This window comes from Archocentrus centrarchus, chromosome 12 (genome assembly GCF_007364275.1).
Source record: "Archocentrus centrarchus isolate MPI-CPG fArcCen1 chromosome 12, fArcCen1, whole genome shotgun sequence".
NCBI classification, from domain to species: Eukaryota; Metazoa; Chordata; class Actinopteri; order Cichliformes; family Cichlidae; genus Archocentrus; species Archocentrus centrarchus.
In genome coordinates this window covers 23,816,845-23,829,139 of record NC_044357.1, presented here as the reverse complement: position 1 = coordinate 23,829,139, position 12,295 = coordinate 23,816,845, and the positions used below count along the sequence as shown (strand labels likewise).

At 41.8% G+C, this 12,295-nt stretch overlaps 2 protein-coding genes across 3 annotated transcripts in view; one reads left to right on the top strand and one right to left on the bottom strand.

Annotated features, from left to right (window-relative positions):
• Positions 1-604: 604 nt before the first annotated feature.
• LOC115789770 (adhesion G-protein coupled receptor G1-like) lies at positions 605-11,418 on the bottom strand. The gene is made up of 8 exons (XM_030743279.1): positions 11,407-11,418; positions 4,571-4,755; positions 3,926-4,194; positions 3,761-3,845; positions 3,415-3,544; positions 1,994-2,141; positions 1,039-1,115; positions 605-780 (listed from the first exon to the last, which is right to left on the bottom strand). The coding sequence occupies exons 1-8, from the start codon at positions 11,416-11,418 to the stop codon at positions 769-771; spliced, it is 918 nt and encodes a 305-aa protein (XP_030599139.1). The 3' UTR covers positions 605-768.
• Positions 11,378-12,295, top strand: part of LOC115789678 (zinc finger protein 239-like) — a 3,628-nt gene continuing 2,710 nt past the window's right edge. For both annotated transcript variants that reach the window (XM_030743192.1, XM_030743191.1), the window contains exons 1-2: positions 11,378-11,497; positions 11,837-11,904. In XM_030743192.1, coding sequence (XP_030599052.1) covers positions 11,449-11,497; positions 11,837-11,904 — 117 coding nt within the window. In that variant the 5' untranslated portion in view covers positions 11,378-11,448. The remainder of the gene's footprint in view (positions 11,498-11,836; positions 11,905-12,295) is intronic.

Below are 12,295 nucleotides of genomic sequence, written 5' to 3'. Positions count from 1 at the left end.
GCACTGCTGTAGGCCATTTACAGGATTTCTTTGTTGATGTTTATTGCATACCTTTGGTTGATTTGTAAACCTTGCAAATATGCAATATGCAAAGATAGTATAGTTATACTCCAAGCACACTAAAAAAGGAATTGAGCTCATGATCATGTGTTTTAAGGTTAACATACAGTTGTGCGGTCTTCCAGAGGTTTTTGTTTTAGGCAACTGTTCTTTAAGGGTCCAAAATAATGACTGCAGGTCAAAACATTATTTTCAGTGCTGTTCAGACTTTGGCATCAGTCTGCTGTAAACTTGGTCTGTTAACAGGAATATTATTATATACAATAAAACTGCAAAATAATGTAAACTTTTCAGTTTTTATTGCTTATAGTGACACTGCAGCTTTTATGCATTAGCAAAGTCTTTAGAGATACATGTTCAGATATACAAACTGGAACAGAAAGTGTTCATATTTTGATAAAGTTACTAAACAAATTTCTAAAAATCTCAAAACAGAATTACAATAAAATATGTAATAAATGCAAAAAAACAGCACAATGTTAATGGTGTAATCAACATAATAATATCAGAATTTCTCAGAGTATTAAACGAGTTGCAGATGAGCTGCATTTAAAAGCAAGATCAGATCTGTGTGCAGTGCAGAGAAGTGGACATGGAGAAAAACAATAAGGACCATTTCCTGTAGTTCTTCCTCTGACCTCTGGAGTTGATGCAAAGATATATTTGACGTAGTCTTGCTCTTTCGGTCATTCTGGATCCTTTCCTGCATCAACTTTGACTCTCAGACGTGCCAGAATTGAAAAAGTTTAAATGTGTAGCCGTCCTATGTAAGCTGGTATTCTTACCACATTAACAAGAAAGTTTCAGCAGAGTTATTAAAATGTTCATGCTGTCACATTCATTTACATCAGTTGCTCCCTGATCTGCTACATTGTTGTGAATGTAAATATCCTGATCTTTACTGTATCATGCTGTAATTCCACCAACACACTTCATGACATGTTTCTAGTAGTGTTTAAGCTAAATGCTGGTACTAACTGTGTCACTGCTCGTCTTAGGAGCTGAGCTTTTAGCCTTTCTCAGTGACATCACAAACCACAGGAAGATGAAGACACCTGCACAGGACAAAGGAGAGAGTGAAGCAAAGCATCACACTGAGTACAGGAAGGTCACAGATAAAAAAACAAAAAAATCTTTAATGTCAGAATCCATTCAACATTCTTTATACTGGACGCTTCCCAAACTGGTCTGCAGTTTGCTGCCATTAATCAGCATAAACATGTTCACTAAACTACTAAAATAACATCCCGCATAAGATCTTAAATGAAAGGAAGTATGTGCAACATTAAACATCAACCACTCTCCAAATCTAGTGTTACCTCAGCCCTCCAGTCCAGGAGTCCAGTCTAGCCCTCACATTACAAAATTGAAAATGTTATTACAACTTTATAAAACTTTACAGATGCCTCACAGCCCACCTGCAGTACCTTCTTCTCACACCAGGGGGCCCACACTTTGGGAATCTATGTCTGTATTTCATATTTATTCAACAAAATGTGAAAAGAAAATTCACACCCCGACCCCTTAGAATAACTTTTGTATATTTAATCAAGGAACTCAAAAGTTTACCTTTATGTAATGAAAGTCTTCAGAGTTATTAGGCTATACTACATAAGAGTGGGTAAAACGCTTTAAGTATCTAAAAAAACTTTCATGATCGTTTCCAGCATCTCTGAGCCCTCATTATTTTACTACAGTTTTTTTTTCCTATACCCAACTTTGACCATCAGTATCTGGGATATATCACAGTATCATAAGCAAAACTGCACCAAATCAATGTCTGTCACATAGATAGTATGTGCACTTTACAGAGTGGACTTTTGTGCATATGATCAGAACAGGTTATATCATATGAGAGACCTCATGTTTACCTTTATTTTAATGACAGGCTAATCCTCTAGCCATGATTCACATAATAGCAGATTGTACTGACCTTGCAGTGAGTTCAGGATGGAGAAAAGGTAGAAGCCAGGAGTGGTCAGGTGTCCAAATGAGAAGAAGACCAGGCCCCAGGTAATGCCAAGCAAAGCACCGACTCCCAGCAGGCAACAAATATGTTGCCCAACTCTCTTACTGTCAATCTGTCCAGATTGATTTGCCAAATACAGAACGACACATGATACAGTAGGTTATAGACAAACTGAAACTAACAGTCTTTGAAAGTTTAAGAGTGACCACAAAAACTGTTCAGTTTTTTTAACTTCTGTTTTCTGGACTCACTTGTTCACTTGTAGAGTGTATTATATGGAAACAAAATGTTAAGTAATTCAAACATTAACAATACATTAGACAACCAATTATACAGTATTTCTGTCCTATAAGAAGATGGACATTTTAAATGGTTGGTTGCTGGTAAGAAGTGACGTGCAGTCGGGGAGGCAGGTGAAGCAGTGGATCATGACAAGTAAAATTCTAACAATGATAAGAGAAAATACATTTGACCACTTGACTGTTTTACAAAACTGTTTTTGAATTATTTCAACAGTTTAATGGTCAAAATCGCGGCATTTGCGCATCGCTTGTTCAAAGACATGGAAGAAATGCGGGCGAGCCAGTGCAGTGCTGTGGCTCACCTCTGGTGGCGCTGTCTCACATACAATAAATGAAGCAGGCGGTTGGCGCATGCCCATTGCTGTCTCTCTTTATATCGCCAATATACATGTTTGATTACACATGTGCTACACATGCTGATGTTCCACAGTCTGTCTAATATACTGAATGAATGTGTTTGACATGTTTATTCTTTGTGATTGGTCATAAATGCACAGGGTGAGGCAGAAAGTACCGTGCTGCACCCATAGGGGCAGTGCTGCAGTGCTGTGTTGAAAAATAAATAAAAAAAAATAGTTTGACATTTACAATAAATATTTTGTTTTTCTTGCCATCATTGTTGAACAGTATGGAGTTGATTAAAGCATAATTAATCATTAGCATAATTAAAATTGAAACATAAGCTTCTACACTACTCACAAAAAGTTAGGGATATTTGGCTTTTGGTTAGAGAACAGCAACTTGTGCAAAAAGTTCTGAAACATTTAACAGTTGGACATGTGCATTCGAAAGCTTAGAGAAGGTCACAATAAGTTCACCTGTAAAGGTTTGAATGCATTTTAGGCTCATCCTGAAATTTCACCCAAAAGCCAAATATCCCTAACTTTTTGTGAGTAGTGTATTTTGAATTCATACATGTGACTATCCGACTCTAGACGAGTCAGTGCCTCATCCATCACAAACCTCACTGCATGTCACTGCTGGTAAGACCAGTTAATTGCTAGTTTGGGGGTTTTCGTGAAACAGGCTGACATGGATGATTTTGATATGAACTGACTTAAAGATCCTTTAAATTAAATTCACCTCGCTGTGATGCCCAACACTGAAAACACGTTTGACTGTCACCACAAACACGATCACATTAAAGAAGAACACCATGAAGAACAGTCCCACTGTAGTCACTAGCTTCACCGTTTTATTGGTGATATAGCATCTACAATGAAAGCAAACAGATTATGATTTAATGTCTCACACTGAAAAGTCAGAAAGGCATTATGAAACAGAAATGTAGGACACTCAGTTTATCAACTTAAACAAATTAGATTATTTTTCCTTCTCAACATGCAGATATACAGAAACCCTGATGCACATGCAAAGCAGTTATTAAATATAAATGAAGATTTTACATGCATGCAAATTTGTTCCTTACATTGCAGTTCCATCGGAGTCAGAGACCTGGCCATAAAACCCTCTGTTTATGATCGCCACCACTGACACAATGACTGCAGGGACACCTGAAACGTGCAACTTGATCAATCAGTCACAGGTTTTCAGACCGATAAATACAACTTCCTGTTTGAAGTGTTCCACTCACCCCATCCCACCACACTGAGTTTGAGCAGGTATCTGCTGACATAGATGTCGAAGACTTTCACAACAAGAAGGTAGAGGTTGAACCCCTCCAAGCCCATCCAGCTGAAAGTGGCCAGCAGGGCGTAGTGAAGGACAAGAGCCATATAAAGACAAAGTCCAGTGGAGGACCCTGCTGCCACTATCTGACTGAGCAGGAAGTGCAGGTTGAGGAGAATCAGGGCAATTACAAGGTTGATGTGGACCTTCATAGAAACATCTTCTCTGAGTTTTCTGTCAGACAGAGGAGATGTGATCCATGGTAAGTGACAACTTGCATGGAGATTATTTGGTCAGATCATGTTTGGAATAGAATTAAGTCAAATCCATTAAGGGAAGAAAGAATGGATAACATAAATAAAGAAGGGAGGAAGACATTTGCTGTAAGATGATGGGATGAGGGAGGAAGATTAAAAGAATGGAAATAGACAGAAAAGAATAATTAACTGACAATTATTCAATTATTCAAGGAAGAAAAAAAATCAGCCAAGATTGGAAGGTGAGAGCTGAGGAGTTGATGGGAGTGAGACAGGAGGAGTCTAATAAAAATGAGGAGGAGGGGAGGATTAAGGTTTGAAGAATGTCATCCAGCAGAAAACAAATAAATTACCTATTAGTGATAAAGAGCAAAACGGTGATGACCAGGGCAAAAAGAGAAAGACTGCAGCCAATCAGAGAAATGTATGTTAAAATCTTCTGGTCTGTAGATGAGAGGGAATCTGGAGAACCATCTGAAGAAATGTGTGGAGAACCATCTGGAGAAATCTCTGGAGAAATCTCTGGAGAACCAGCTGACTGTGGAGAAAATATACTTTAACATTATATTGCAGTTTTTCCATTGTAATAAGTATTCAGTGAGTTGAAATAAAAAAACAGAGACAAACAGGCAGCAATCAATACAAAATAGCAACAGGAATAGAGGAAGTACATGGAGAGATACAATTCAATAAAATACACTATACTGCCAAAAGTATTCACTCATCAGCCGCGTATGAATTTGAGTGGCTAAGAAATTATATTTATGTCAAAAGTCACGCGTGAGAAAAAATATAATCCCTGTAACTCCACTGTGGCAAAGTCGAACACCCACAGGAAACAAGTCTGACTTATGATTAGATTAGATTAGATTAGATTAGATTAGATTAGATTAGATTTATTGTAACTGCATATGTCACAAGTACAGTGTAATGAAATGCAGATTGCGTCTGACCAGAAGTCCTTAAGTGGTGCTAAAAAAAAAAAGACTATATGATAACATGATCAGTATATGTACAGAACTGCAATAAAATACTTACTCTGGGGGGCAATATGGACCAAGCCCTCGCTGCGGTTGTACAGGGACTGAATGGTCCACAACAACAGGCAAGACACCCCATACTCCCACAGCACCTCCCACAGGATACCCCGAAGGACATGGTCGAATGCCTTCTCCAAGTCCACAAAACACGTGTAGACTGGATGGGTTCTGGTGCCTGTGCCAGTATTTGAACTGTTCAGCGGTTTTTCCACCGCAAACACACTCGGTGCTCGGCCGAAAACGGGTTCACCTCGGGCCCCGCAAACTAGCCGGTCTGGAACCAAGAACGCGTGACGAAAGTGGCAGACGGGCGTGACTCTGCTGTCTCAACATACAGTTTGTAGCACTGTGTGTATTACATCAGAAAAGTGATGCAATTTTCATGGCTGTGAATCAGGTTGGGCTCTAAGGCTGAACTTGCTGCTTTGTATCAGTTCATATCACAGATAAAAGGACACGTACTTGTCGTCTAACCACTGTCTGTGTTTCCCTCTGTGCTGCACACAGATGCTGCAGTAGTTTGGTTTGGACCGTAAAACGTGTTTGCAGTACAACAAAGGGGAGCGTGTTCTCCCACGTTTGTGCGCTTCGGCTTCTGTGTCCAGACGAGGACCCGCCCACACTCATACGTAAAGGAGCAGTTCACAGAAACGCGGTGGAGACGCGGGCTCGTTCTTAAGAGTTTTGACGGTTCATTGAAACCCACAAAAGCAGTGGCACGAGCACCGGCACCTCTGCGGTGGAAACATAGTATTAGTGAAGTTCTGTTCTTGTTGTATTTTGTGGTTGTGTTTTCTTTCCTTACAGTTTAGATCCTCAGTTAGTTGTTGTTTGGGTGTTCTGTTATTAGTTATTTGTGTGTTGTTCTGGTTTCCCTTTGTTCTGGTCTTCCCTGTGTTTGCGTTCCTGTGTGTTTTGTCTTGGTGTCTTGGCCCTTTTATGTGTTTAGTGCTGCTCGAGCTGACCTGAAAAGAGGAATCTAAAAAGCCAAGGCAGTCTACAGGAGGATAATCGCCTGGGGGTTGTGGTTCGGGGTGGTTTTGGTCTCTTCAGTGTGTGAGGGGGGGCCCTGTGGGGTGTCGGGTGGCTCTTGGGTACCTGGGGCTCTGGGGTCCTGCTGTCGGCCTGTGCAGGGGCCCCAGGGCCTCGGATTTTCTGGGGTTTTTTACCCCTTGGCTAGAGGGGTTTCGTCTGGGACCTCCCTCTCCTGTCTGCTGGGGTGGGCACGCGGTTGTCGTTGGAACGTGTGGCCGTGGGACTTCAATGCTCTTGATGGGTTGCACACAGCCCAGGTTTCCTGGATCTTTCTCTATCCGGCTCTGGCGTCTGGTGGGTGGAGCTGCGGCTTTCCACCCTCATTAGTAAGTACATTTCGTGACATAGACACAGACTCACTTACTCAGGCAGGCATAGCAGGATTGTTGGTTTGTGTGGCCATGCTTTGTTTCTGCTTTGGTTTTTTCCTTTTTCCAGGTATTGTTTGTTTTTTATGTTGTTTTTTCTTCTTTTACAAGTGCAGCAGTTGATGAACCATTATGGTTTATTTGCTTGTGCTCTGTTCTCTCTATCCCCTTTTTCTATTTTCTTCCCTTTCTCTCTCTTTTTTCTCTTCTCTCTCAGCCATTACAAGGACACATGTATTTGTATGGGGAAAAATAACACGAATAAACAAATGAAATAAAAGGACAAACATTAACCAGAGGAGCTTATAGAGAATCTACAGAGCTCATCTTGGAAGAGTAAATATGTCTGGCACAACAGTGCATTCAGATCACAATTCTGTTTGCAAAATCTGCCAGACATGACAGGCTAAAAAAAAAGAAAAAACAGGAAGCCAACATCCAAAGAATTATTATTATTATTTTCAGTAGATCTACACCTGTTACTCTTAATTTTCCTGTGGGTTTGATAATGACTTAAAATGGGCTCTTTTCTTTTGCAGTTCAGCTCTTTCATGGAGTGTCTGGACAGGACTGCACTGAGATTTTGTTACTAAGCTGTGTGTCCAGAATGAACAGAATTACATATGAGTATATAAGAGACAAAGTTAGAGAATCAAGGCTGAGATGGTTTGGACATGTGCAGAGGAGGGACAGTGGATATACTGGACAAAAGATGTTGAATATGGAGCTGCTAGGCAGGAAGAAAATAGGAAGACCACAGAGAAGATTCATGCAGTGAAGGAGGAAATTTAGAGGGGTGGCATGACCGAGGAGGGATAGGGTGAGATGGAGGCAGATGAGCTGCTGTGGTGAGCCCTAAAGGGAGCAACTGAAAGAAGAAGAACAGGTCAGAAGAACATGGTGAGAGAAAATGTAAGAGTGAAAAAAGTGAGTAGAAAGTTTGCTTGAGAAATCTTATTTAAAAAGACATGAACTGATTTAGTAGCAGGAGAGCTTTTAAAATAAGGAGTACTTTCAGGCAAGTCTTAGCCAGCACTGTGTATGATTCTTAACATATTACCACATGCATCTGCACAGTTAATGAGATGTAGAATAGTCTGCTATCAAAGTGTGAGGAAAAAGAAGGCCTTTCAACGCACTGTTTGGATTTCTCCATCAGCTGGTGCAGAGTCCAAATGACCGTGGCTTTGCGGATTGGCTGCAGATAATGGATCCTGACCGTTCTCTGCACCCTTTACTGGGCAAACAGCTAAACACTTTCTCTAACATCTGTTTCAGCTTCACTCACACGCAGTGAGAGCTTGGGCCGTACTGCAATAAGGCGGACTCGTCTCCTGTGGGTGTTGGACTCCGTCAGGGCTGGCCTTTGTCACCGATTCTGTTCATAATTTTTATGGACAGAATTTCTAGGCGTAGCCAGGTGGCAGAAGACTTCTTCCTTGGTGGCCTCAGAGTGTCATCTCTGCTCTTTGTTGGTGATGCAGTCCTGTTGGCTTCATCAGGTGGTGGCCTCCAGCTCGCAGTGAAACGGTTCGCAGCCGAGTGTGAAGCGGCCGGCATGAGAATCAGCACCTCTAATCTGAGGCCAGGGTCCTCAACCGGAAAAGGGTGGAGTGCCCTCTCCGGCTCAGGGATGAGTTCCTGCCCCAGGTGGAGGAGTTAAAGTATCTCGGGGTCCTGTTCGCGAGTGACGGGAGAAGGGAGCGGGAGATCGACAGACGGATCGCTTCTGCAGTGATGTGGATGCTGCACTGGTCTCTCGTGGTGAAGAGGGAGCTGAGTGTGAAAGTGAAGCTGTTGATCAAGAATCAAGAATCAAGAATCAAGAATGCCTTTATTAGTCCCACAATGGGGAAATTGCAGTTAACAGAACATCCATCCAAAACAAAAACATAACACAGACAGGGGGGGACAGATGTCTGAGGTCATGCAACCGTTTCTCAACGGCGCTACCTTTAGCAGAGAGACAGAAAGAGATACATTGGGATAGTTAGGTTCAAAAAAATCATCTCATACTGTGTTCATAAAGAACACCTTACGAGGTTCCAAAAAACACCTCAGCAAAAAGCATATTGCACATATAAAGCCGGGATAGCAGTATGGTGGGTAGGGTCAGGGTCAGGAGGGGACGCAGACGGAGACGAGAGGGTGGGGGCATTGTGGAGCCCAGATGCCAGCTCCCAGGCAAACAGTTTGCTGATAGTGATGGAAGTTCATCAGCAGCCTTGGTACACCAGATCCAGCTTCACAAATCACAGAGAGGGCTGAGGGGGATAGCGGCCTTCACACATAGTTCTGGAGAGATATGATTGCCAGCCAAGGCCGGCTAGGGAGCCGAATTCTGACAATGCAGGTGTTGTTTTGGAACAGGCTGCTTGTTTTTTCAACAGCCTTCAGTCTCACTGGGAAACCATTCAATAAATCCAATAATCCAAATTCATTAGTTACCGTCCTCACTGAGCAGAACCGTACCTTATCTCCAGATCGAACCCCTCTCACCTGCTACTCCCCAAGTCTACGGCTCAGGTTCATCAGGCTTTGAGTCTGAGTCTGTACCATTCTGGTCAGCCCATCCACCTGGGTCGGCAGCCTCTGCAGATGTCGAACTGCCGTCCAGGTTTTCTTGATTTCACGGTAAATCAGGTATCCTCCAAGCCCAAACAGAAAAGATACCGCTACCAGATAGCCAAATATGTAAGCGTCTTCCACGTCTTCCACCTCGAGGGCCGAGAAGCACACAGGTCTCCACGAGCTCCAAGAGTCGATGACGTATCCAACCGGGTCTGTTCCACTCGGACACGCAGGCTCCCCTTTCCCAGATCTCATAGTGGAAAAAATTCGATCCATGGTCTTGAAGGCCCAGTTTGCCAAATCCATATTGCTCTCAATCTTATTCTTATTCGAACAGTGTGCAAGAGACGCTCTCACAGCAAGCAGCAAGCAGGAAAGAAAGATAGGGAGGGCAGGGAGAGAGATAGAATGCGACCGTCCCCGTCAGAGGCTGGAGCAAGAAAGATTTACTGGTCAATCTACATTCCTACCCTCACCTATGGTCACGAGCTTTGGGTAGTGACCGAAAGAATAAGATCATGAATACAAGCGGCAGAAATGAGTTTCCTTTGAAGGGTGGCTGACCTCTCCCTTAGAGATAAGGTGAGGAGTGTGGCCATTCGGGAGGGGCTCAGAGTAGAGCCGCTGCTCCTCCACATTGAGAGGAGCCAGTTGAGGTGGCTGGGGGATCTGATTAGGATGCTTCCTGGGCGCCTCTTGGTTGAGGTGTTCCAGGCATGTCCCACCAGGAGGAGGCCCCGGGGCAGACCCAGGACACGCTGGAGAGATTATATCTCTCGGCTGACCTGGGAATGCCTTGGGGTCTCCCTGGATGAGCTGGTGGAGGTGGCTGGGGAGAGGGAAGTCTGGGCTTCTCTGCTTAAGCTATTGCCCCCGCAACCCGGCCTCGGAGAAGTGGAAGAGGATGGATGGATGGATGATGGATGATGGATGACTTTTGGTTGCTGTGCAACAGGTGAAAGTTGTGGGAGTGACAGCAGCGAATGAGAAACAGCGATATTGATAGTGAGTTTTGAAATTTGTGATATTTAGCGAGTTTTTATTTTACCTTTATTTTACTATTAAAATCCTGTTGACATTTAAACTCTCCTTTACAAGGAAGTTCTGAATTTTTATATCTCCACTTAGGGACTTAATGGTATTTCAGAACTTTTGGGGATTATCGAGGTCATTTGATGGCTCCAAATCACATTCTGCTTAGGGCCTAATTGCACTTTGGGCTGACTCTGTGTATGTGTGTATGTAAGTTTGTGTGCTCTTTATGCCGTCCTAGATGAGTGGATCAAACTTTATGAAACTTTGCATGAACATTGCTTAGAGCACTGTGACTGCCATCATATGACATACCCAAATATTTTATACAAATCCCACAATCGTATATCTTTGTACATTTGCAAGTCAATTCAGCACCAAAGGGAATGTCAATAAAATCTAGAAGTAGTGCCTCAGTCTTCTACTCTGTTTCACAAATGATCGTTTGTAAAACAAATGTATATGTACAGTGGTGAAAATTTGATATGCTGCCAATTTTGCAGGTTTTCCCACCTACAAAGAATGAAGAGGTCTGTGATTTTTCATCACTTCGACTGTGAGACAGAATAAAAAAAAAAAAAAAAATCCAGAAATCACATTGTATGATTTTTAAATAATTAATTTGCATTTTATTGTGTAAAATATTTGTATTTGATCACCTACCAACCAGCAAGAATTATGTCTCTCTCTGGTTTTTCTTTAAGAAGCCTTTCTATTCTGCACTAATTACCTGCATTAATTGCAGGTTTTATTGCAGTCTTTGTAGGAAACACAGCTGTCCTCACAGACAGCAGAGCAGAGGACGCACCAAGATAATAAATTATAATACAATATTAAATATGATGTTCACAGATCCAGTGGGCTCGAAGCTAATCAGTGCTAGAGCTTTTCCTAGTTTGGCCACGGGCTATCCAGCTCTGTTCGCTGTGTTTGTGTGAAACATCATCCAGAGGAGGGGGAACGGGCCGTTCCAGGTGGTTTTGCTAAATGTGATTGATTTTGAAGAATAATGTGTTTCAGTGTTGCTATCTGCTTGTTTTTCTTTAAGATGTTGAATAAAAAAAGTTTGAATCATAACATTAATTTAAAATTCAATCAAAAACACTTTTGGAACCTTTGGAAGTGGATTCCCCCTTGGTTTACCATGGAAGCCATCAGTGCATTTCTCAAAGCTCTGTGAACTTCATGAAGACAGTTCGCCAGGATTTCATCAAACTTCATTCACGTAGAGACGGTAAGAAAAAAGAAGCTTTCTTCAGCTGCTTCATTTGTAACTGATGGTCAGCAGTTAATTCCAGTTGAAGGTCATTCAGTTTTTTTGTAGTTCTCTTGATGCTAAATGTAGTTCATGTTTGAAAACTACACAAACTTAAGATGCAACAGCTGTGAATTTTACGTATTTGACTAAATTATCTGTTTTTTTTGCTACTTAAGTATTTATTTTTTCAAGTTAGTGTTTAAAAAAGTAAATATGTGGGTATTCATTCACGTATTCGAGTCTTAACATCAGTGTTGTTCTTCTGGCAGAAGTTGGATCATCTTCTCTAACTTATTATCTTTGTGTGCTTCACAGCTGATTCACTGATGGAGGAAGAAAAGCCGATTATCACCAGCAGCAGCAGAATGACGACACCGGCAGGGGTAAGTCACCTTAACCTGAGACTTTAAACATAAGAATAACTTTATTGATCCCAGAGGGAAATTCATATGTCTCACAGCTCATCAGCCTGGTGGCTGTGGGTACAAATGATTTTCTGTATCATGGCATACAGAAACAGGCTACAGGCTGAATAGAAACCTATAGGAGAATACTGTACTGCTAAAAATGGCGGTTGACCTAAACATCAGCTAAACTGGGAAACACATGATCCCATTATGATGCTGCACAGGAGAGGTTCACTACCATTTAAGCTGTGTTTTTGGTCATATTTACTCGTTATCATGGTAAATATTTAATAATAAATAATAATGCATTAGTCTTATATAGCGCTTTTCTAGACACTCAAAGACGCTGTACAATTTCATGCACTAT

Coding starts and splice junctions, on each gene's coding strand:
- LOC115789770 (XM_030743279.1), bottom strand. Junction 4,195..4,570: donor TTGCTCTTTATCACTAATAG/GTAATTTATTTG, acceptor TCTGTCTGACAG/AAAACTCAGAGAAGATGTTT. Junction 3,545..3,760: donor GACTCCGATGGAACTGCAAT/GTAAGGAACAAA, acceptor CTTTCATTGTAG/ATGCTATATCACCAATAAAA.